At 35.5% G+C, this 25,511-nt stretch overlaps 1 protein-coding gene across 3 annotated transcripts in view; it reads right to left on the bottom strand.

The window, feature by feature from the left end:
• LOC127152898 (rho GTPase-activating protein 26) overlaps positions 1 to 25,511 on the bottom strand; it is a 106,516-nt gene that overhangs the window by 10,533 nt on the left and 70,472 nt on the right. For 2 of the 3 annotated variants that reach the window (XM_051093788.1, XM_051093790.1), the window contains exons 15-20: positions 24,410 to 24,494; positions 19,546 to 19,604; positions 16,774 to 16,879; positions 13,760 to 13,919; positions 7,172 to 7,322; positions 6,493 to 6,652 (exon numbers count right to left, since the gene is read on the bottom strand). In XM_051093788.1, the coding sequence (XP_050949745.1) occupies positions 6,493 to 6,652; positions 7,172 to 7,322; positions 13,760 to 13,919; positions 16,774 to 16,879; positions 19,546 to 19,604; positions 24,410 to 24,494 (721 nt within the window). The remainder of the gene's footprint in view (positions 1 to 6,492; positions 6,653 to 7,171; positions 7,323 to 13,759; positions 13,920 to 16,773; positions 16,880 to 19,545; positions 19,605 to 24,409; positions 24,495 to 25,511) is intronic. The other variant, XM_051093789.1, reaches the window with a different exon arrangement.

Genomic DNA, 25,511 nt, shown 5'->3' with positions numbered 1-25,511 from the left:
TATTTTGCTCTGTGTTTCTGCATTTTACAGGACCAATTTTAATTTAATAAACTATTTAGTTAGTCTTCATTTGGTTCTTCTCTGCATTATGTAAATGAAGTTAACCATATACAGTTGAAGTCAAAAGTTTACACACATTGCAGAATATGCAAAATGTTAAATATTCATACAAAATGTGTGTTTTTTTTTGTTTTTTTTTTAGTCCTGACCTGAATAAGATACTTCACATGAAAGACGCTTACATATAGTCCACAAGAGAGAATAATAGTTAAATTTATAAAAATGATCCAGTTCAAAAAATTACATACACTTGAATCCTAATACTGTGTTGTCATCTGAATGATCAACAGCTGTTTTTTTTTTTGTTTTTTGTTTTTTTAGTGATAGTTGTTCATGAGACCTGAACAGTTGAACTGCCTGCTGTTCTTCAGAAAAGCCTTTAGTTCCCACTAATTCTTTGGTTTTTCAGCATTTCTTGTGTATTTGAACCCTTTCCAACAATGACTGTATGATTTTGAGATCCACCTTTTCACTCTGAGGACAACTGAGGGACTCATATGCAACTATTACATAAGGTTCTAACGCTCACTGACGCTCCAGAAGTAAACACGATGCATTAAAGGAGAACTCCACTTCCAGAATAACAATTTACTAAGATTTGTTAAAAAGATTTCTTCATTTTGCTGAACGAGACTCAAAGGTCCAAGTCGGTAAAATGACTTGAACTTCCCATCACTACTACGAATCACGTCTAAGTTCATCGTAAGTTCATGACTTACTTGCACTTTCTTAGTGTTTGCATGTTCGCTTTGTAAACACTGGGTCTGTAGTTCCGCCTACGTTCCGCATGACCTTTCAAAATGATTCAATACTACGTGAACGCGCATCCCAGAGCCTGTTCTACACAAGCTTTTGTGCTTAAAAAGTATACACAAGTATACACAAAAAAAATGACAGATCGTTTCGCTAGATAAGACCCTTCTTCCTCGGCTGGGATCATTTAGAGCCTTTGAAGCTGCATTTAAATGAAGAAAAATCCTTAAATGCTTTCCTCAAAAACCATAATTTCTTTATGACTGAAGACAGAAGACATAAACATCTTGGATGACAAGGGGGTGAGTACATTATTTGTCAATTGTTGTTCTGGAAGTGGACTTCTCCTTTAAGAGCCAGGGGGTGAAAACTTTTTGAATTTAAAAATCAGGGTAAATTTAACTTATTTTGTCTTCTGGGAAACATGTAAGTATTGTCTGTAGCTTCTTAAGGGCAGCACTAAATAAATAAAATGATATTTAGGCAAAAAAAAAAAAGTCTTCATTTTTTGTTTTGTTTTGATTCTGAAGCATCAGTGAGCATTCTGTAATAGTTGCATATGAGTCATTCTATAATTGTGGGTACATCTCATGCTCTTTAAGTATATTTTTTAAATATTTTCACCAATATAATGTCCCCATGCTTAATTTTCTAGCCACAATCACACTACTGTATGTTGAAAAAGCCATATCTTTTTTTCAAAAATTATGTTCATATCACATACAACCCTGGAATTCAGCTGTCCGAAGTTGCTCATTTTACTCTGCGTATAAGCATGAAATGTTTGATAAGGTTATCAAGACATTTGGGTGTGCACTTCAAAAATAATAAGTGTTTACTGTGCTATAACTTCTTGTATTTGTGTGCAAAAAACCATTGTCAACTAAGTTATCCACTAGAAACCCCAGCAGAAAAGAACGGTTTGTCCCATTCTCGCATAATGTACAGTATGATGATATTTTGTCTAGAAGCACATGGATGAAACACTAGAAGTTATGTTCTCTCTCTTTCCCCTAGCAAACGTGTCAAGTGCGGATTCATTGACTGTCAACAGTGTTACACAAGTTTTATTGCTGCAAGTTTTAACAAGACAGTTTAACTAAAACTTGTTTCGTTTAAGAAAATATGTTTCTGAACATACCATATGCTCAGTAGTTCTAGGCTTCATGTTGACTATAGGCCCAAAACACTAAAAATGGCAACTAAGTTACCTGTCAACTGTACCCAGTAAAGGTAACATGGCGGACAGTAGCAAACACAGACGGCATTTTATGCACATATTTCTAGAGATCACCTTTATTTATATATCACTTTATACAATATAGATTGTTTCAAAGCAGCTATGTAAGGTCATGTTTGGGTTTTTGTTTTTTTTCTTCACATTATCAAATTCTAAATGTACCCTTAATTATAGAATGACCCATATGAGTCCCTCAGTTGTCCTCAAACAAGGGTCTCATTAACAACAACAACAAAAAAAAAAACAGCTATAGATCATTCATGTAACAACACCATATTAAGAATCAAGTGTATATAAACTTTTGAACGGAGTAATTTTTATAAATTCAACTATTATTTTCTCTATATGTAAACTATATGTAAACATCTTTTATGTGAAATATCTTATTTAGGTCAGTACTAAATAAAAAATAACATGCATTTTGTATGATCCCTATTATTTTGGTAAAATAACATTTTGCAGATTTTTCAAGGTGTATGTAAAATATTGACTTTAAATGTATTTTTAAGAAAGACTGCAGCAGTAATGATTTTTTACTTGATTAATGTACACATGCTATATTAATCATAGAAAATTCTATGAAAATGCATGAATGAGATTTATACACCAGCACATAAAACAGTCTTGCAGCAATTCATAACTGTGTTTGCAACAAACACTGCAGGTGGCAAGAAAGTTACAAACAAGAAGGTGCCGCTTTTACATGCTCAGTCACAGATCATTTCACGTTTCAAGTCATTTCAATGAAATTTTCTGATTTTGACGTGACCAAACATGATGCTGTCTGAGTGGGTGATTTATTTGCCATGTAATTAGTCTATGCGTTTCCACCAGCTTGACCCATTTGGGCTGCAAGCATGAAAGCATGCATTATATTGCTGACAAATCAAAGCATTCAATCACATTTTACCTACATTTTGCAGTTACTCTCTTAACATTCATGCCATGTTTTAGTAGCTCAATGGAGAACACAATGAGGGAGTCAGAATAAGTCGCTGTCTCCCTCTGAAATGTTAGTGTTACTTTCTAAAAATGAGTTTTATCACACACCATTTGATTTCATATTTTGTTTTTTTTGGGGTTGATTGTCTTGCCTCCACAGTCAAAACGTGCCCACATAACTATCCACATAACTGATTCTCATATGAGCCTTCTTATCAGTGAGAGAAATACAAAGCTATCAATCACTTGTAGCAGCTGGCGTTCTTTCTTATTTTCCCCTCAAACTGGGTCATGGTGAAATATCACTAAATAAAAAAATGCATATATTAGCATTGCTTAACAGAATACCAATAATTCACACATTCGATCAATAAAATCTAAATTATACATGCTTATTAATTATGTATTTGCATTTGATACTCGGTTCTCTGTGTGCTTCTCATTACGTATGTTCTTGTGTGTGTTTCTGGCTTGTGCAATCTTTGAGTCTGGGAAATCCTGGAGTTTGGTTGCTTGCTCTGTTAAACATGGTGGATTTGGCTGTGCTATCTGCATGTTTTGCAAAAAGAGAGTGTTGTTAACCGAGAGAGAGAGAAAGAGAGACCAATGTTTCCAAATGCCAGAAAACCAAGCAACATGGGCAGACAAAACAAGCCCAAAATAAGCATCTTGGCTCATCAAAATATAGATCAAGAACTGGATTAATTTCATAAGTATAAACCTGTTTGAAACATTAAAAATAAGGAAGGTGAAATAAACTAAATTATAAATACTGTACACATGCATTCTTGAAATAACCCCAAATACAGCATGCAACTTGCAACTGCTCATATTTATGAGTGACTTTACTGGGCAAAAAATGCTGAAGTTGCTTATAAGCAGACATGGCAACACTGCCTGGTACTTCAGCCAAGTCAGAGCAGAACATGTCTTGACTTGCCCCAAGGCTGATTAATGACTTTGTGTATGATGAACAGAAGGGGAAATATTTCTATGACAGTATTCCAGAAAAAAAATATTTGGAGACCAGAACTTGCTTTTACGCAGTAATCTTGGTGAGTGTATTTCACGGGAATATTTCGAGGTTTTGCACAGCAATTTTTATTTATTTTTTAATAATGTGAAACATGAGTGTGTGATCTCCTACTGGGAGGATAAGATTGGGAAAGGACCGAGGACAGAATCATGGGGAATACCAGTTAAAATCAAGACCTCGGCAGTCATGGCTCTCAACAGTAAATACGTTGGCAGGAAATTGAGAGAATCTGAAGGCTGTGCCGGGTTTCATAATTTCCGTTCACATAATAAAACCTCAAAGCAAGCAAAGACTGTAGCCATAGTAAGGTAATGAAATGAAACGCAGATTGTATCAAAACGCTATTCAGTCTCTGATAAAATAACCTGCCCTTGTGACCCTGAAGCAAAAGCTAAAAGTTGTCTACTTCAAAGCAAACATGGAGATCAATCATTATTCTATTCCACATACTAACAGATAAAAAATAATTTTGTAGTGAAGGCACCATTACTGTGTTCTGAGTGTTTGCTAGAGTGTTCTAGGTGGTTGCTCTATAACATTTTATTTTATCTTATTGTTTATATGACAGGGTGCACAGCAGAACAGCATTACACTACAGCTGATGTTCTATATGTTCTTCTAGGTAATAGATCATTTGTAGCATTTATCCTAAGAAATCAATACATGGGGGGAAAAAACAGCAATAAGCAATTAACTAGTTACATAAACCCTAAATAATTAATGATCACGAGACTGATGCTGTTCCAGATATTTTTAATGAGTTTGCTAAACTGTTTTAGTTCTGTTTGTCTTTTAGACTTTATTAGCAATCATTTGATGACTGTACTCCTGTCACTGAAAATTATGAATGCCCCAAGGCTGTTCTGCATATTGGTACGTCCCTTTTTCTCTTATTTCCTTATTAACTGACAAATAACCATAGGGGTAAAACCACTTGCATATTTCAAATGATTTTCAAAACATGAGAAATGTATAAAACTGAGTAAGCAGTTTTTGTTCTTGTTATTTTATAACAATGCCACATCATTGACTTTTAAGCCATTACTTTAAAAACTTGTTTTATATGCAGATGTTATTGGCATACGAACTAAATGAGGAGCTTGACTCCAAATAATAACAAAATATGAGAAAAATTAACTGTATTGTCTGCATACATTTGAAATTCAGGTAAACCATTAATATATAATGTAAAAAGAAGTGGTCCCAATATCGAGCCCTGAGGAACACCCATTTTAGTACTTTGATAAGATGACCTTATACAGGTGGCATGCATTTTAAAAACATTGTTCTTAGATTCTAAATATTAGTTTCTGGTTATATCATATTCTGGTCTAAAGATATGGCTCAAAACTTTCCGCCAGTGTAAGTGTAGGGTTTTTTCTTTTCACAAGTCTCATTGTATAGAAAGGTAAAAGCAAACCTCATCCCAGTAAGCCACATGAATTTAAAATACCATTTGTGTTAGAAGCACATACGGTGCAGGATGAGTTAAAGTATTTTCTAAAATGTAATACTTAGGATTCAAACTTTTATGAGCAATAGTAATAGAAATGCTTGCCTTATCAGACACTACTAATAAAATTCAAACTTTTTTGAAAAGTTTAAACTGACCTCGATGCAGCAAAGTTCAATTTTTTGAGAAAATTGCCTGCATTCAGATTTCTAATAGGTTTCCAGAAAAAAGCAGAGCAGTTTTTGAGAACATGGAGACTGGATGGCCATTTTGTATGTTTTTCCTTGTCATTCGGAGTGAAGTAAACATCTCAACACTTATTTTCACCCCATAGCCGTACACATCTAAGAGCCTTCAAAATAGGCCCAAGATAGTGGTTTAAAAATCCATTACCGACCCATGGCCCACCAGAGATGTGTACCGCAAACATTGTGTCTTGTTAGAGAACCAACAGCGGAAAAAGCCTGTAGGACATTGGAATGATTACAGGGAAAAGCATTATTGCAGGCCTTGGGAAGAGAGTGTGTGTTTGAATTCATGTGTGTGTTTGTTTTGAAGGTGATGCATCAAGGAAAACAGGATTCGTCTTGCTCTCTTTGGAAATAAAAGATGATCTATTAAGTTTTATCTATCACTGTATGTACACATGCTTTAACATTGAACCAACAGCAAATCAGTTGGCGCATGCGCTTTAGACGTGTTGAGCTGTGGTGCCAGAGGTCATTTATAGATTAGGACTACTTTTTGATGCAAGAAACCCTGACTAAAGGTACATTCACATGTGCTGTTGCTTGGCAAAACCCAGTCATTCCAGTGGGAATCTGGAGTTTAGGTGAGGGCGAAAAAGTTCCGTTTTTAAGCTTCCCGAACGCTCCGCCTACCTTCTGTTGGTTGGACAAACTCATGGCATTGGTTCACCCAATGTTCTTTTGTTAGACTGTCCGGGATGCTCAAATAAACAGAGTATTTGGATACACTTTAGCTTTACAGAAAGTACTGTACACTTACAGTGAATTAGGCCGGCTCTGTTTGGGCAGCTGAAGCCCATCTTGGTCTCCGTCTGCGGTGGGCAGGCTGTTGATTCGAGTCCAGCTGACTGTGCTGTTGCAATTTACTGATGGCAAGTCTGCACTGGAGTTTACAACCACACTGTTCCTCTTCTCCACTGCTGATGGAAAAACAGAAATGTTGCTGTTCTAATGAAGAGTTAATAGTATGCTAATGTAATTACTCTAGCCTGTGGCTAAAACGGGTCTGGTGGGATCTAGTGGTTTGCATTATTTGAATGGCGGTTTGTATTTCAGTAAGCGATTCAAGTTATACTGCTAGTGATTTCTGTCCTGAGACAATATGTGGCATGTAAAGCCGGGGACTAGTTTACTAGTCACATGCTCAGAGGGGGTTGGCAGGAAAATGTTTTTACAGTAATTGCAAACAGGGTGGTGTCTGGTCATAGGTGTGCCAACTTGAAACCTGAAACTATTTCAATAATTAATTCCATTGTAATTTCTACCATGACAATTTATAGACCAGGAACTGAATTTCCTCCTCCAGATGACTTTAAGCACAGAGCTTAGCAATGTAAATCCATTGTAAACAAACAAGTAAAAATCCTTTCCTTTTGATTCTAATTTTAAATGATATTTTCCTGTATAAAATCATATATAAAAAGTATCTGCTGCTATACCTTTGTCTTTCTCTGAAAATGTGGGTGTGTGGAAAAGCGTGAGGGGTCTCTCGCTGCAGGATGGGGCCTTGCTGTCTGCACTTCTCCGCCTGGGCAGGTTGAGCTGGGAGTTGCCCTGCCCTCCTCCAGACACTGGCATGTCTTTGAAAATCTGCAGAGCCGAAAGGAAATTCAAATCAGCATGAAAATGTCAGCACGCCACAACGATTGGATGAGTGTCTCCACAAAAATAGAACGGACTGAAATGCTGCTACTGATCCTGTGAGGATACAACCCCTATTAAAATGACAATTTGATCATCAGCTGGTCGCTTTCATGTCGTTCCAAGCCTCTCTGACTGTTCTTTTCCATACCAAAATACTGTATGATAGCTATCAATCTGCAACCTCTAGCTGTCAAGCTCCAAAAGATAGAAAAACGGTCCCTATGACTCACACACTCTATTTCAAGTCTGAAGTCATACGATAGCTATGTGTGACAAACAGACTGAAATTAGAGTTCTGCACTGAAATTCTCTCCTCCGCTAAACCCCTTAAATCTCATCTGCATGTCTGAATATTCAAGCACGAATCTCTCTCAACTCTGGTTGCTGTTAAAATATGGTAAAAAAAATACTATTAACATTTTTAAAGGTGCTGTTTGTAATTTTTTGACTGTACTAAGGCATAAAAATAGGTACTGTATTGTTAGGATAGGACAATATTTGGCCGAGATACAACTATTTGAAAATCTGGAATCTGAGGGAACTCTGAGAGAAAATCACCTTTACAGCTGTCCAAATTATAAAAGTATATTACTAATCAAAAATTTGAGTTTTGATATATTTATGGTAGGAAATTTACAAAATATTTACAAAAGATGTTTGGCATAAAAGAAAAATCGATAATTTTGACCCATACAATGTATTTTTGCCTATTTCTACAAATATTCCCCGTGCTACTTAAGATTGGTTTTGTGGTCCAGGGTCACATATTTGTTTCTCCAAAAACCAATGAAATACGCATTCTGTGTCAGAATGTCTACTTTTGTTTTGGTTTGTGTGATTCCGCCCACTGCCAATTTACCCAATAGGATTTCGACACCCTGGGTTGCCAGTTGGTGGAAAAAACAACGTCTTCCAGCCATGGAAGCCAGCAAATGACTGGGTCAGAGATTCTACCCAACCTTAAAGCACTGGTATCCAACTAAAATACTCTGTGACCAGAGGCATATAAAAATACTCTTGAATCCACTCATCAACATACAGAGTAAGGCCTGACACCTTCCATTGTCAATTGTGCTTGCTTCTGTTGCGTGTCCTCAATCTGGCAACCAGCATGATTGTGGAGTCTGAGAAGAAGGGGCAGGAGAAACAACACTCTCCAATACTGCATTACCAATTTTAACCATTAGCTGTCAATATTACTTAGTTTTTATTCATTTTTATTACGAGTATGTCGTTCACAGTGTTTTATGGGACTGTAGTACTTATTTCATTAAAGTACACTGTCTTGTACATTTGTCATTCTGTCTTTTGCTTCAAATCAAAGGTTGTGTTTCACCATTATTATGTAACCAAAATGAAAATTATTTTTGCTGGTCTTCAATGATAATGTCAAGTTACTTTAATGTATTTGCATTAAAAAATGATAAGGATTTATGCTGATATCGTCCAAAACCACACTTTGCCAAGGGTGTTTCCAAACTTTTGAAGTGCAGTGTAACTCTTTAAGAAAGACTTTTAAAATCCCTGGGAAAAATAAATGAGAAAAATACTTCAAAAACAAAAAACGCTAAAAAAGTGGGTGTACACTGTTGCATGCTATTCATGCACAAACAATGCACATATTTCAGGACACATATTTCAATCACCCATGCTACTGAATGAAAGCTGTTATTGTAAAACAGTTGTCACATTAGAAAATACACTTACATTACGTTACTTCATTTGTCAGACTTTACTATGGTAAGACATCTGTTTACAGTATCACATTATACTGTAAACAGATAAACTGTATACTGTGTTACAAGAAATTGCAAACCAGTTCTGTTTTATTATTAAACATTAGTTGGATTAAATGATATGCAAATGAATTAAACTGATACGCAAATGAAGTTACAACATTATGAAAGAAAGGCGGTTACTGTGAATGGAAAGTTTAAATAAATGAAACGTGAAAAGGTGAAAAGTGAAAAGGATACTTTGTGTATTAACAAAATTAAAAATGTATAAATGTTATTTTTAGCAGATTGCTTTGTCTTTTAATCTGGAAATTACTTGTTGGTTGTCACCATTGCTGAGTTTTGTATTCCACATTAGGTGTTGACATCTATAAATGACTACATATTGGCTTATATCAAAAATCAAAAATTTTGCAAGATTTTTCAAATTTTGAAATTGCAAGATACTGTCACATCCATCAAAGATGTGATTTGTGTTTCAGTAGCCATTCTAAACTATTCTGAAAGCTCCATTTGCAGAAACAAAGAAAAATGTTAATTGTGTCAGTTTTCCAACACTCACATTAAGCACGGAATGAAAGTTGAGTTGGACTCAGACAGTAACCTTATTTTATTCTGCCAAATTGGTTGCGATAGCTGGGAGAGACTTAATTATAATAACAAAAAATCCATGCTCTCAAATAAAAAGAGCCCTGATAACAACAGCGACTTCAAACTAAATAATTATTGTCAGTAAAACAACAAAAATGAAATAGAACTAATCTGGCTCCACCTCACAGTACGTTTATACAATGTGTACTTCATGTTGGAACCTAACCCATGATCTCAGCATTGTTAGGAGAATCCATTCAATTTCAAATTACATTTTTCAAGACAGATAAACATTTTCAACATTTTAGTTTTTAGTTTACAGTCATGGCCAAAAATATTGGCACCCTTGCAATTCTGTCAGAAAATGCAACCCTTCTCTCAGAAAATTGTTGCAGTTGCAAATATTTTGGTATTCACATGTTTATTTTTTGTTGTTGTTTGCATTGGAACAACACACACAAAAAAAAAAAAAAAAAAAAAAAGAGAAGAAAAGTCAAATCTGATACAATTCCACACAGAACCCAAAAAAATGCACTAGACAAAATTATTGGCACCCTTAACTTAATATTTGGTAGCACTCTTTTTGGACCACTCTTCTTTTGAAAACTGGAAAGGATTTGGAAAAAAGGATGCCTTCTCCCAAATGCTGTTTTGAGATCTCTCCACAGGATTCAGATTACTGGCCATTTCAGAACTCTCCAGCACTTTGTTTGTAGCCATTTCTGAGTGCATTTTGAAGTGTGTTTTGGGTCATTGTCCTGCTGGACCCATGACCTCTGGTGGAGACATAGCTTTCTGACACTGACCACTACTTTGCGCCCCAAAATTCTTTGGTTATCATCAGATTTAATGATACCGTTCACACAGTCAAGGCATCCAGTGCCAGAAGCAGCAAAGCAACCCCAAAACATCTTTGAACCTCCACCATGTTTGACTGTAGGGACTGTGTTCTTTTCTTTGAAGGCCTCATTTCTTTTTCTGTAAACAGTACCATGATGTCCTTTACCAAAAAGCTCTGGTTTTGTCTCATCTGTCCACAGTACGTTTTCCCAGAAGGATTGTGGTTTTGTCACATAAGTTTTGGCAAACTCCAGTCTTTTTTATGCCTTTGTGTCAGTGGTGGCATCCTCCTGGGTCTCATACCATAGCGTCCCTTTTCATTCAGATGGCGACGTATAGTGGAAGCTGAAACTGTTGTAACCTGTGTCTGCAGATCAGCTTGAATTTGTTTGGAAGTTAATCAGGGTTCTTTATCCACCATTCGAACAATCCTTCGTTGTAATTTTTTTATTTTTTATTAATTTTGCTCTTCCGTCCAGGGATGATAGCTACAGTGTCATGGGCTGTAAACCTCTTGATGATATTGCACAAAGTAGACACAGGAGCATTAAGATCTCTGGAGACTTGTAGCCTTGAGATTGTCCATGTTTTTCCACAAATTTTCTCTCAAATCCACAGACAACTCTTTACACTTCTTTCTTTTCTCCATTTTAAGGTTGAGTCAACTTTCTCCATTTCAACTGGTTGTAAGTGTGATTACTATATTGCCCACACCTGTTACTTGCCACAGGCGTGTCTAAATATAAATTACTGGAGCATCACATGCTCGAAAAGCAATTATTTCTTACAATTTTGACAAGGTGCCAATAATTTTGTCCAGTCAGTTTTTGAGTTCTGTGTGAAATGTTATCAAGTTTGACATTTCTTCTGTTTTTTTTTTTTTTTGTTGTTGTGGTTGTTGCAGTGCAAACAAAAACAATAAGCACGTGAATACCAAAACATTTGCAATTGGAACAATTTTCTGAGAGAAGTGTTGCATTTTCAGAATTGCAAGGGTGCTGATATTTTTGGCCATGACTGTATGTGGACTGCTTTTATGATACTTTAAAGGGGTCATCACATGCCCATTTTCCACAAGTTGATATGATTCTTTAGGGTCTTAATGAAAAGTCTATTACATACTTCGGTTAAAATTCTTAATGGTAGTGTAAAACAACAGATTGTTTACCTTGTCAAAAACAGCTCTGTTCACAGCAACCTGTTTCGGTGCATGTCCCTTTAAATGCAAATAAGCTCTACTCACCCCGCCCCTCCATTCTGTGGGGTGACGAGCAGCTCTCTGAGAGACTGTGAACTTTAGCCACATTTAGCTGCGGAACTTGCTAACTAGCGCATTATTAGGAAATGTGATTTGCAAAGACCCCCAAAAAAAGTCTTATACTCACTTCTGTAGATAAAGCTGCATCATAAATTATTCGTGTGAACATAGACACATTTAGGTAGACAGGGGGGTACATTCATTTCAAAAACAATAGTAATCCTCTGTGCCTTCACCGGCTCAGATGTCAAGAGTAAATGATGGCTGCTATGTTCATTATTGCATCCAACAACAAAACACCTCAATCGCTTAGGAGACATTCTTGTCTACACCTGCTCTGGCGTCGAAACAATGGCGGACTGTTTACAGCTCACTCAGGGCAGGTCTAAGGTAAAACACCAGTGTCAATCAAAAATTGTGGGAGTGGCCTGTGTCTGTGTGACGTCACATGGCTTGATTTGAGAAAGGGGTTATGATTTATATGGATTTTTTAAAAAGCACTTGGTGGATTTTTATCATTATAGGGTGGATGCGTACACACACTGCCAGCACACACTTATGTTCAAACAACATGTAAAAGTGAATTTTGCGTCTGATGACCCCTTTAAAGTCATAATGAAATGGAAGTAGTGACATCTTTTTCTTCCATAATGTGATGAACATCTAAGTGAAAATTAGGGCGGGACTTGGTTCTATTCATCAGTTGTTGATTGGATGGAAGCAGTTCTGAATGTGAGCTTGCAGGTGATTGTAAGAAAGGGGCGGGTTTGAAGCAAACAAAATGATTGGAGAAGCCGACATACGTCACCAAAGAGAAGTCTGTCATTTTAATGGAAAATCAACTTAAAATATTGAGATTAACTCATTCTAGCTTCACGCATTCTTTTTTATTAACACATGAATGTGGGTATATACTATATGTATAATATCTCATTACTGGATCATACAAGTTTGAAACAAAAAAAACTGAACTATTCCATTAAGAATGCTGAGAAATAACTCTTTCTCTTGTGAAAATGAATTTATGGAGGTCACAAGTCTTTATGCAAAGCTGGATGCAAACACCCTATTGTGTGTTGGTGAATGAAACCTTTTTGAGGATCAGGCTTATGTTACAGTCAGTCTACGCTTTGTTTTCCTGCTTTACATAACTGTATTTATTTGTTGAGGGATATAGAATAGGTAACCAACCACGCTTTTAGGCAGAATTTGAAGGATTCATTGCAGGTTAACCTCATTTTCAGTGAAACATATGTGTGTGCAGTGTTTTTTTAAGTGGATGAGACATGGGAGGGTTAATTGAACAGCCTTGATTTGAACTCTTACCCTGCCCACTTCATTCATGCAAGAGGAAGTGAACCTATGTCATGTGACGACGGGCTCAGCTTAAGAAATCAGCTTTGAGCCGATTTGCATGTTGCCATGGCAACTACTCTAAGCTGCTTTACCCTTTAAACCCCTGCCGGGTTTGAAGTTGCCTGTTGCAGCAAATGTGAGCTGAGTCCCTCAGAAAGGGTCTCGCTGCTGGATAAGCTCCCTTTAACTGAGGAATTACATCCTTTTCATTCACACCTAGGTGTGAGCAACACAGATCATGCACCTTAAGGGTGATTATGGTCAGAAAAGTAGTGACCAATTGACACAAACAACCTAATGAGCCATTAAACTCATTAGCTGTGCAGATCATCACCACAAGAACTTTTCTTAAAGAAATAGTTTACTCCAAAAATTCTGTCATTAATTACTTACCGTCATGTCATTAAAAACCTGTAAGGCCTTTGTTTATCTTCAACAAATTAAGATATTTTTTTAAAGAAATCCAAGAGCTTTCTGACCCTCCATAGACAGCGTTGTAATTATCACGTTCAAGACCCAGAATGTTTTTTGGCTGAACTACCCCTTTAATACTTAACCAAATTTCCTAGAATAATCCTAGTATAATTCACTTATAAACATACCCGTTCGTGGTTCTCGATGAGGATTTCTATCACAATGTTCTGGAACTTGATGTCCATGATTGCAGCGACAGTCTCTTCCTGAGGCCTTAAGAGCGTAGGGCCGAACACTACGCCGAGGTTTGCAACCGTCATCAAATTCTGCTGGTGGTGACTGGCCACTCTGATGAGAGAGAAGACATTTGAAGTCATTTCTTACTTAGTGTAGTGTAGTTTCTGTACAATTAGCTTTACTGATAACAAAAAAAGAGCTGCAATAACTAATTAATAAAATCAATTAAAAATAATGGAAATGTTCTTTGCTACAATATATTATGTAACATCAAATTTATATGGTAAATTTACCATAATTGAAATCCTAAAACATACACAGACACGCAAACTGACAGAGAAGAGAACGGATGACACAGTTTTGTCTTGGCTTTGACCCAAAATGTTGCTTAACCCTATAACGCCTACTGTGTCACACTTGATACACAAATGTCTAAGGCTTGTAAATTATCAACTCGATCACAACTTTGCTGAAAACCCGTAGTACACTTTGTACTTCATGCCTTCTGTCACCTGATTAAAAGTTTATACTGAGCAAATAAAGGCCTTTTGTTAAAAACATCCGTCTTCAAGTTGTTGAACGTGTTGTACACATGCATATATTTCCTTTTCTTGGTAATATTTCAAGACAAACACTTACTGAGCCGAAGCAAAACGATTATTTCAAAATGCAAGTTTTGAATATGATAAATAATTTTGAATAAGATACAAAATTGAGATTTGAGGATCTCCATCTCAATCATTACACAATAAAACTGCAGAGCTTGAGCAAAGCTGAGACTTTGTAATTTCTCCCGGTGCTCCCAGTCCGGGCCATTTGCATGTGCAAAAGGCTACAATATACTCTCGAAATATTATAACTTTAATTTATATTATTTAAATTCTCAAAACAGTTTGGCTTTATTCTCGTAATATTTCAACTTTATTCTCGTAATTTCGACTTTATTCTCGTAATATTTCTACTTTATTCTCGTAATTTCGACTTTATTCTCGTAATATTTCTACTTTATTCTCGCATTATTTCTACTTTATTCTCGTAATTTCAAATTTATTCTCATAGTATTTCAACTTTATTCTCAAAATATTTCGACTTTACTCTCAAAGTATTTCGACTTTATTCTCAAAAGATTTTTACTTTATTCTCATAGTGTTTCGACTTTATTCTCGTAATATTTCAGCTTTATTCTTGTAATATTTTGACTTTATTCTCAAAAGAATTTGACTTTATTCTCACAGTATTTCGACTTTATTCTCATAATATTTCAACTTTATTCTTGTAATGTTTCGACTGTATTCTCATAATATTTTGACTTTATTCTCGTAATTTTGACTTTATTCTCAAAATATTTGAACTATTCTCATAGTATTTCGGCTTTATTCTGACTTTATTCTCGAAATATTTTGACTTTATTCTCGAAATATTTCAACTATTCTCGTAATATTTCGACTTTATTTTCATAATATTTCCGCTTTATTCTTGTAATATTTCAACTTTATTCTCGTAATATTTAAACTTTATTCTCGAAACATTTCGACCTTTTTCTCGTAGTATTTCAACTTTATTCTCGTAATATTTTGACTTTATTCTTGTGATATTTAGACTTTATTCTCATAATATTTTGACTTCATTCTTGTAAATTCGATTTTATTCTCAAAATATTTTGACTTTATTCCTCGAAATATTTCAGCTATTCTCTTAGTATACTGACTTTATTCTCATAATATTTCGACTTTATTCTCAAAATATTTTGACTTTATTCTCGTAGTATTTTGACATTATTCTTGTAATGATTTGACTTTATTCTCGTAATTTTGATTTTATTCTCGAAGTATTATGACTTTAATCTCAGGTGTTTTTTTTTTGTTTTTTTTTAACATGGCACTAAAACGCTGTTGTACATCATAAACTGTTACATTAAAAAAAATGTATCTGGAAAGAAAAATTGTACAATGAAGAGCAGGTTTTAAACTAAAGCCTACTGTCTAATAAAAATGGACATGCATTTGATGTGCCCCACCTCAACTTCCTGTCTCATTAGAGAATATGTCAACACAGGAAATATAACTTTGTTCATCAAGTCACTTCATGTGGGTTTTAATGGTTTAACTTTTTAGGGCTTTGAACCTGTAAGCTTTTAGTCATCTGGTCAGATATTTAACTACTCTTGCAGTTACAAGATTATAACTACACCTTTTCATTAAGTAATACTGGCATTTTTCTTGTTTTTATACTAATTGTGACAAATTACCCTCTAATCAGTATCAAACAGCTGTGATGTTCGTGAATTTGATGAGCAAGCTAAACAGCCCCGCTGTAAATGATAATTCAGTGTTAACAGAACTCAAGGTGAAACCTTTACAGCATTTATTTCTTCTAATCAGCATACTGACAGTATGAAATGATTCCCAATGTTATGTAGACGCTGCTGTTGTTCACTGCTACTGTCTGATGTAACTATTCATTTCACACTACAATATAATTCCCAAACCTGTCCCGAGGGCACACAGCAGGTACGCCATTCAATCCAAATGCTCCACTGAAATAGGTTATGCAAAGAGGCTATTAAACTTCTACTTCCTATAATTATTTCAGATTATGAATCTTATCTTTTGCATGAAGCTGCTTTGCGTAAAACATTTTCACTGGGAAGTTTTCCATAAAACTCCAAAATGCTCCTTTAGCTGCCAGCGTCACCGAGGAACAGCTCTGCAGAGCTCGGCAGTCAGGGTGTCAAATTAAACTCGCACAAAAGAAAATGGAGCTGGGAACGGGAGGGAAGGAGATGGAGGAAAGGACAGGTGAAGAAAAACAAGCCACTCTTTTCAGCTGGCCAAACACAAAGGGGAAGCTAAGGCCTTTATTACCATCAGCAGGGTTGTGGTTTTTACAATGGAAATCCTCTTAGGTCTTTGGCTTTACTGGATTCGTAACACAGTAAAAAAGGGGCGTCAACACCAAAACTTACTTGGCCAAGTGTTTCATAAGAAGCTCCAGCATCTGGCGGTTCTTCTCAGGGAGACGGTGCACTATGGAGTGGATCTCTGCCACCCTCGCCTCGGGATTGTCCAGCTCTAGAAAGACAGAGAAAGAGGAAGCGAGAGAATAAGTGGCTGCAAAAGGAAAACATGCACATTTCCTTTTGTTCCGCATGAACTGTAGGCGTTTTATTGCTGGATTTGACTCGAGTGCATTCGCAGCAGGAGTGGAAGTCCAGTCACACAGGACGTTTTTATGCACTTTTCAACATTCACGGACACACTTCAGGTCCGAAACACCGCAATCTGTTGCCGAAACAGAACAAAAGATCCCGTTCCTGATTCTGTGAGGTCACTTCCTGACACAGTCTGGACCCACACAGACACATTATTCCAATTAAAATGGCATTAATGCTCAAGTGTTTACGTGTTTGTGTCTGCACTGTTGTAAAAGCACAGAAACTGTGCCACCTAGTGTACGTGACGACAACAGCAGTGTCCATTAAGGGCAAAGCTAAGCCGCCAGACACGGGCTCTTAAAGGTCACTGAAATATTAGAGTGATCTATCTGGCTGCCATGATATCCTAATAATCCCTAGTAACAAGAGTACAGAGAGAGAAGAGAGGTATAAATGAGGTTTTTTTAGACATGACAAGGGGGAGAAAAAACAAAGTAAAATTGATATATATATATACATATATATATATACACACACACATCCACAGCATTTTCTTGATTTTCTTACTTAATATTTTTGTCTTGTTTTTCCATTACATATAACTAATCACTCTTAAATCAAGATAAATTTACTTCAGAAGCAAAATGACTTAATATTAAAATATTAAGCCTTGATTTCTGGAAAAACTATAACAATTTTGTTTTTTGGCTAAAACAAGAAAAAGTATCTACCAGTGGGGCTAAAAATCTTTCTTGTTTTAAGCAAAATTTACAAAATTAACACTTTACAATAAGGTTCATTAGCTAACATGAACTAAGAATTGAAATATCTTCTACAACATTTATTACTCTTAGTTACTAATGCATTATTAAAATCAAAAGTTGTGTTTGTTAACATTAGTTAATGCACTGTGTAAGTAACATGAACTAACAATGAATGACTGTATTTTCACGAACTAACATTAACAAAGATTAATAAATACTCTAATAAATGCATTAGTTAATACATTAACTAACATTAATTAATAGAACCTTATTATAAAGTGTTACCCAAAATTTTTTTTTTTTTTTTTTTTTTTTTTTTTTTTAGATTCTTGATTCAAAAATGTTTAGATATTTACACAAGAAAATAAAACAAACATTCTAAGTAAGAAAATCACTTTATTTTAAGGTCCAGTTCTCGCTATTAACAAATCATTAACTACGCCTTTTGCTTCAATAAACTCCTAATTTCCTGCTTATTAATAGTTAGTAAGGTAGTTGTCAAGTTAAGTATTGGGTCAGGTTTAGGGATCATTAGGCGTATTAATATGTGCCTAATAAGTACTAATAAACAGCCAATATGCTAGTAATATGCATGCTATTATAAGACACTAGTTAATAGTGAGAATTGTTTCTTAAAATGAAGTGCAATGCAGTGTTTGCATTATATTCCTTTTTAAAAATGTAAAAATAAATTAGTTTAAGAACAAACTTCAACACTAGAATATATAGCCTAAAAAGAAGTCTTATTATCTTACACACAAAATACAGAATAAAAAAAAAAAAAACACTGCTGCAAATCCAAACCATTTAAACACTGAATAGAAAAAGACGGCACATAATCAGACCAGTCATGTATTTGGTCGTGCTGAACACAAATCAAAACCTCTAGACCGTACACACACATTTTCACACTTTCTTGTCTCTCTTGATTTTCTCTTCTCCAGTTACATACACATTCACATCGTCTCTCTCTCTCTCTGCTGATGGGCAAACTCCAGATGGCACCTTGCTCTTTATCACATAAATGGCTCACATAGACAGGAATGAACGAGGGGAGGGGTGGAAAAAAAGAGAGAAAATGAAAGGCAGAAAGGGAGGGGTGGAGCTCTCCAAAAAAAAAAAAAAAAAAGTTCATATGAGGACAAGAGCCTAACGTCACCCTTAAAGACTGGCAAAAAAAAAGCACAGAAAGAAAGAGAGAAAAATAGAGACAAAAAATGAACGATGGTAGAAAGCAAAACGAGATAAGACGAAGACTGCACGAGATACAATGCAAAAAAAAAAAAAAAACATCTTTGTAATCAGTCTTGTTTTCATGTTTTCATCTTTAATGAAGATACGTTTACTTGAGCAGCAAAATTGCATTAAATATAATAGTATTTAATATATCTGTAATTATTTTTTCTTTCTCATTGTTAAAAAAAATAATTTGAATAATTTGTTAAATAATTTGAATAATTTAAGCAAGTAGCAAATCTAATAAAACTAAATTAAGTTTGTGCTTAAAACCCAACTGAAATTTGTAATTGAAGTCATTTTATGCAGTGTGAAAACCAAAGTTTATAGTACAAAAGACGACCTGGAAGAGGGACAACATCCCTTGCTGTCTCAGACAAACGCCGCCACACTGTAAATCCATTTTCTTTCCTCTACACCCCGGTTTCCTGTTTCTGACCGCGTCATATTGGCTTGAGCACTCCTACTCTGCAGCGTGTCTTATCAAAAGGTCCAACTATAGTCAAATACTATCAAATAGTCAAAAGAGAACAGGGGAAATAAGGCCAGACCGGTCCGACCAGACAGATAGCGAGAAACTCACTGGCTGCTTTGATGAAGCTCCTCTGGTACTGGTATGTCATGAGAGGAGCCGGCAGCATCCTGATAGCAGAGAAGAAGAGAAAGATTAGCGATTAGATAAAGGACCAAACAGATACCCTGTCAGACTCAAAAACAGAAGCAATCATGGCATCGAGACGGAGTAAACCGAGAATGTTTGGACACGTGATGATATTTCTTTTTTTACTGTTTTAAAGTCGTAAACTACTTGTTCACTAACTTCCGAAAGGTTTTGTTTTTAGCCCGCAGGTTAATTTGTGGATTACTAGCAATGCTGTTGAATTACATGAATAATCAGACTGTCTGTTACACTCTATTTTTATATTCTCTGACAAATATGTAAGTGGTAAGTGCAATATCTCATGTTTATAACATGAATGACTATATCGGCATCTTTCTGCAAATAATGTGAGTGGTAATTGCTCATGCAAAACTTGCTGGCACGGTGCTAGCATGTTGTTATTGGCTGCCAGGCTAGTGTCATGAACACATGGGTCCCCCATTCTCTCCCTTGTGAAAAAGAAGTGTACTTGATTGTATTGAATGTGCACTTGTAGTGTACTTTGAATCTGTAAAGTATATTATAAAAAATGTACTTGCAGTACTATGCTTAAAGGGACAGTTCATTCAAAAATAAAAAATACCCCATGATTTACCCACCTTAAAGCCATCCTAGGTGTATATGACTTTCTTCTTTCAGACAAATACAGTTGGAGTTATATTAAAAATATATCCTGGCTCTTCCAAGCTTTATAATGGCAATGAATGGGTGTTGAGATTTGAAGTCCAATAAAGTACATCCATCCATCATTAAAAGTACTCCACATGGTTCCGAAGGTAAATAAATGCCTTCTGAAGCGAAATGATGCAATTGTGAAAGAAAAATATCCATATTTCAAATTTAATAAACTGTAATCTGTATCTTTAACTAACATACGCGCGTTTACAAGAGAGTGTCGTTCCAGTGTATGACGTAGGACACAGGCGTAGCGTAAGCTCCGATAAGAATATGCCAGTCTCACGAGAACCAAATGCGACCCTGGATCACAAAACCAGTCATAAGTACCATGGGTATATTTGTAGCAATAGTCAAAAATACATTGTATGGGTCAAAATTATCGATTTTTCTTTTATGCCAAAAATCATTAGGATATTAAGATCATGTTCCATGAAGATATTTTGTAAATTTCCTACCATAAATATATCAAAACTTAATTTTTGATTAGTAATATGCAAGACGTCATTTGGACAACTTTAAAGGTGATTTTCTTAATATTTATTAAGATAATTTTTTTTATTTGCACCCTCAGATTCCAGATTTTCAAATTGTTGTATCTCAACAAAATATTGTCCTATCATAACAAACCATACATCAATAGAAAGCCTTTTTTATTCAGCTTTCATTTATATTTAATGTATAAATATAAATTTTAGAAAATTGACCCCTATGACTGGTTTTGTGGTCCAGGGTAACGAATGTGGTTTACAGCAAAGGAAAACCAGTCTCCTCTTGGCTTATATCAAAATCCTTAGACATTTTTCTTTACAAATCATCATTTTGTACTTCTAATTCAAGACCGGTATTTTGTTTTGCTCTCTCCACTGCGCTTTCATGTCCATTACGTTCGCGGAAGCTAGAGATTATGGTTTATAAAAGGTGTAAATATAGATATTTTTTCCTACACAAATTCAGCAATTTGCTTCAGAAGGCCTTTATTATTCCCCGGAGTCTGAGTACTTTATGACGATGGATCCACTTTATTGGACTTTAAAATCCCATTCACTGCCATTATAAAGCTTGGAAGCATTTTTTAATATAACTCCGATTGTATTCTTCTGAAAGAAGAAAGTCACATACACCTAGGATCAAATCTAAATTTATTTATAAAGCACCTTAAAAAAAACAGTGTGTACCAAAGTGCTGTACAACTGCATAAAACACAGTAAAGTACACAGATATCGATAATAGCAATAAAGCAAAGCAAATTAAATTGCAATAAAATATAAAGATCGAGATAATAAAAATATTTTAAAAAAGCAAATAGAGTACAGTGAATAAAACTAATATAAATACATCTAATTCGAACCAACAGTCCTTACACAGCTGCAAAGGCCTCATCAAACAGATATGTCTTAAGACGGGTTTTAAACATGTTAACAGAGGTAAACGATCTGATAGATAATGGTAGAGCATTCCACAATCTCCTCTGGTTTTTAGACGTGACCGAGGAATTTCAAGGAGCAGCTTGTCTTGCTCCTTGAAAAAAAAATTCATGAGCTCAGAAATATATTTTTTGGTGCCAGTCCATGTAGGGCCTTGAATGTATACAAAAGCACCTTGTATTTTATTCTGCAATGAACAGGTAGCCAGTGTAAAGAGGCCAGGATAGAAGATATATGATCCCTCTTTCTTGCGTTAGTCAGCAACCTTGCTGCAGCATTTTATACCCGCTGAAGACGTGAAAGCGAAGACTGACTTAGACCGAGATCCAGCGCATTACAATAATCAAGACGTGAGGAGATAAAAGCATGAATTACTTTCTCCAGATCATTGAAAGATAAGACAAATTTGAGTTTAGCAATATTTCGCAGTTGAAAGAAACATTTTTATTTAATTATTATTTACAACTGAATTAATTTGTCTGTCAAACTTTAACTCTGTGTCAAAAATAAAACCCAGATTTTTAGGATGGCTTGAGGGTGAGTAACTCATGGGGTAATTTTCATTTTTGGGTAAACTATTCCTTTAAGTACACTTTCATGAATGTTTACACGGTGTTTACTTCTTGAACGGATCACATTTTTGAACGAATCGGTTGATAAAATGATTCAGTGATTCACTCATTAACACAGTCAAATGCTTCGTTCTTGAATGAATCAGCCGTTTGAATGAACCGGTTGAAGCTCAATGACTCACTCATTAACAGTCACTTACTGCCACCTACTGGCGTTTCAATTTCACATTTCAACTTTTTTTTCATGTCTTAAATTATTTCAAATATCAGCATTCAACATTTTATGTTAAAAACAAAACATTAGGCCTATTTATGCATCTGTAACTGCAGTTTAAATGCATCTATGTCCCCTCTGAGATGCATTAAACTGTGTTTCTTTTCCATTTTGCATTTACTTGTACTTTTACTTTAAATATGTAAGTACTTTTAAGATTTAAAAATACTTTTTGTACAATAAATATCACATACTTTAAGACTTTTACTCAAGTAATATTCTAAACGGTGACTTCAACTTCTACCAAAGTCATTTTCTGGTAAGATATCTGTACTTTCACTTAAGTACGGCTTTCAGATACTTTATACACCACTGCGCTTCAGTGAAAACCGGTTTACAAAAACGCATCTCACTACAAATCTAGTGAAATGCTGTAATCATCTGCCGTGAAAAATAAAGCATAACTGGTGGCCGTTATGTTCGCAGTATGTAGGCATTTCCCAAACGCGCACTAAACTCACAGCACATGTAATAAACAAGTTCACGGCATTCACTGTGAATGGAGCCGTTCTGAGGCGCAGAAACACCGGATCGCGAGCTGATCGCCTGAACAAAGTGCGCCATTTGCTTTAAAATGCGCAGCGAAAACAGACTTGATGAAGGGATTGGGGATTAAGCCATATTGTGCTTTCGGTTTTGTTCGAAGTTTGACACATCCTGTGCCAAAGCATAATGGCCTAAAACACATCTTTAAAGACCTTTTATGTTAGAATGTCTTAAAAATCTACACTTTTTGGTGGCAAGATCTACATCGTTTCATATCATCATGTAACCAGAATATCACAATAATGATAATATAAAAGTGCATTTTAAATTATTTTAAATGAAACATTTTACTTCGAAGTACATTTTAAATCATTGTTTCAATGTCTTTGGTCATGCATGTGTTGACATACTAAAGCATATAAAATATACTTAATTGAACTATTTGAAATTACAGTTAAAATGAATATAATTTTGAATGCACTTTAAATACATGGCAAGCAAGTTTCAACAATGACATTAAAGCATATTTTAGTTTACCAGAACTGCTTGTCAGTACATTTAGCAGTACACTTTTATTGCACACAATTAGGAAATTACACATAAAGATGTACTCGAGTCCCACTTACTGTAGGTGGGTAAGGAACCCGACCTGACACACTCAATACTAAGTCTTAACTTTGTAAATACAGCTACTGGTAAGTTAAAGATTATGACACTGAATATTGCTCAGCATAGGCCTGCTAGCTGAACCAAACTGTTCACTATGCAAGTGTTCTGAGTGTATTTTGAATCCATGCAGCGGTTTTTAATTAATCTGTAAAAATAATATTCCCTTTTTCAAATCGAGCCATTCTCAGATGCCTGTCGTTGTGGCGTCACACCCACAGAGGGCGCTCCCACGATAGTTGATTGACATGAGCGTTTTACCTCAGATCAGCTGTAACAGTCCGGTCTCTTTATTTCGATGCCGGAGCAGGGATGTAAGTTAGACAAGAATATCTCAGATTGGATATAATATTGAACATAGTGGTCGTCATTTACTCCGACATCTGAGCCGCTGAAGATGCAGTAGATTGCGTTTGTTTGTGAATGGAACCATTTACAAATTTAACCAAAGTATATAATAGACTTTTCATTAAGACCCTAAAGAATCATATCAACTTGTGGAAAATGGGCATCCGAAGACCCCTTTAACATCCCTGAGCATATGCAACTGTAGTACTGATGCCTTAGTAGTCAAGCTAACATTTGAGACTGCAGGAGCCAGTCAAATCAAGACAGATAAAACAAGTTTTGTGTAGTATAGCCTGGTTGTTGTCATGTGGTCATGTGTGAAGGGTGGGTTTTTGTACCTGAGGTAATGCTTTATTGCACTGGTGATGGTCTTGATCTCCCATTCTGTGCTGTCCAGCTCCACGTCTGCACAGGTTTTTGGGTCTAAAAGAGAGACGGCAGATTTAATATGCCAGTGACCTCTGTTCAACCTTTGGAATTACCAGCTCAGCACAGTGCCAGTATGTGCAAGCAAACTATGCATATGCGTGCTGGCGAAAGCCAATCAGCATCAAAATCACGAACCATTTCCTAAAGCAAAACTGTCAAAGTATATCATTATCACTCTGAGGCAGGCAGTTAAATACTGGTGATATGGTGAGTAACACAACAACATGAAAGTCTATTCATCCTGCTTTCACCACAGGGTGTAACGGCATTCCTGTCACTTTTTGCGTGTGAAGAAGATTGCGTTTGTACTTAAGCAGCTAAGAATAATAGTCGCTTTATAAATAAATGAAGCTTTATACACGAATATAATACTTCAGATAACCTGTATGACATTAGTTGAGGCAGGTGTGCTTTTTAAAGTACAGTCCAAATATTGGATTATGGGAGGGGCAGAAGCATGAACTTTGGCATTGTGACAGAAAGCAAGTTCAATGCATTGTAATCAACAGATCTGTCTGTACGAGAGCAATGCAGCATGAAAAAACTAGGTCGCTCACATATTGATCAATATATCTGTCTACACTGCATGGGTGTAAAGCGACTAACCTAGACACATTCCATTATAAATCAACAAAGCTGTCTACAATGATAATGAATGTGACAATGTGGGAACTAGTGCGCTCACAGTCACATTACAATTAACAAAGCTGTCTAAAACACTGCAAGTGAAAACTAATGATCAGAGTCAGTTACATAAGAATATCAATGACAAAGAAAAGGAAAAATCTATTAAAAATTTAGTTTAAAACTATTTATGTCAAATGTGCCCTTTCTTTCTATTGTGCTGGTTTCATACGGCTTTGAAGAACTTTCATATTATTTTTTTAAAATGAAGTTTTAATTTAATGTCTTTAAAAATTACACATGGTGTAACTATCATGCATAAAGTAACAACGCATGTTAGCATACTTTTAAAAATACTTCTTATTATGGAAATAGTATACTTAAAAT

The sequence above is a fragment of the Labeo rohita genome, chromosome 21 (assembly GCF_022985175.1).
Source record: "Labeo rohita strain BAU-BD-2019 chromosome 21, IGBB_LRoh.1.0, whole genome shotgun sequence".
Taxonomy (NCBI): Eukaryota; Metazoa; Chordata; class Actinopteri; order Cypriniformes; family Cyprinidae; genus Labeo; species Labeo rohita.
The sequence above is the reverse complement of the archived record's forward strand: the minus strand, read 5'-3'. Positions and strand labels throughout refer to the sequence as shown.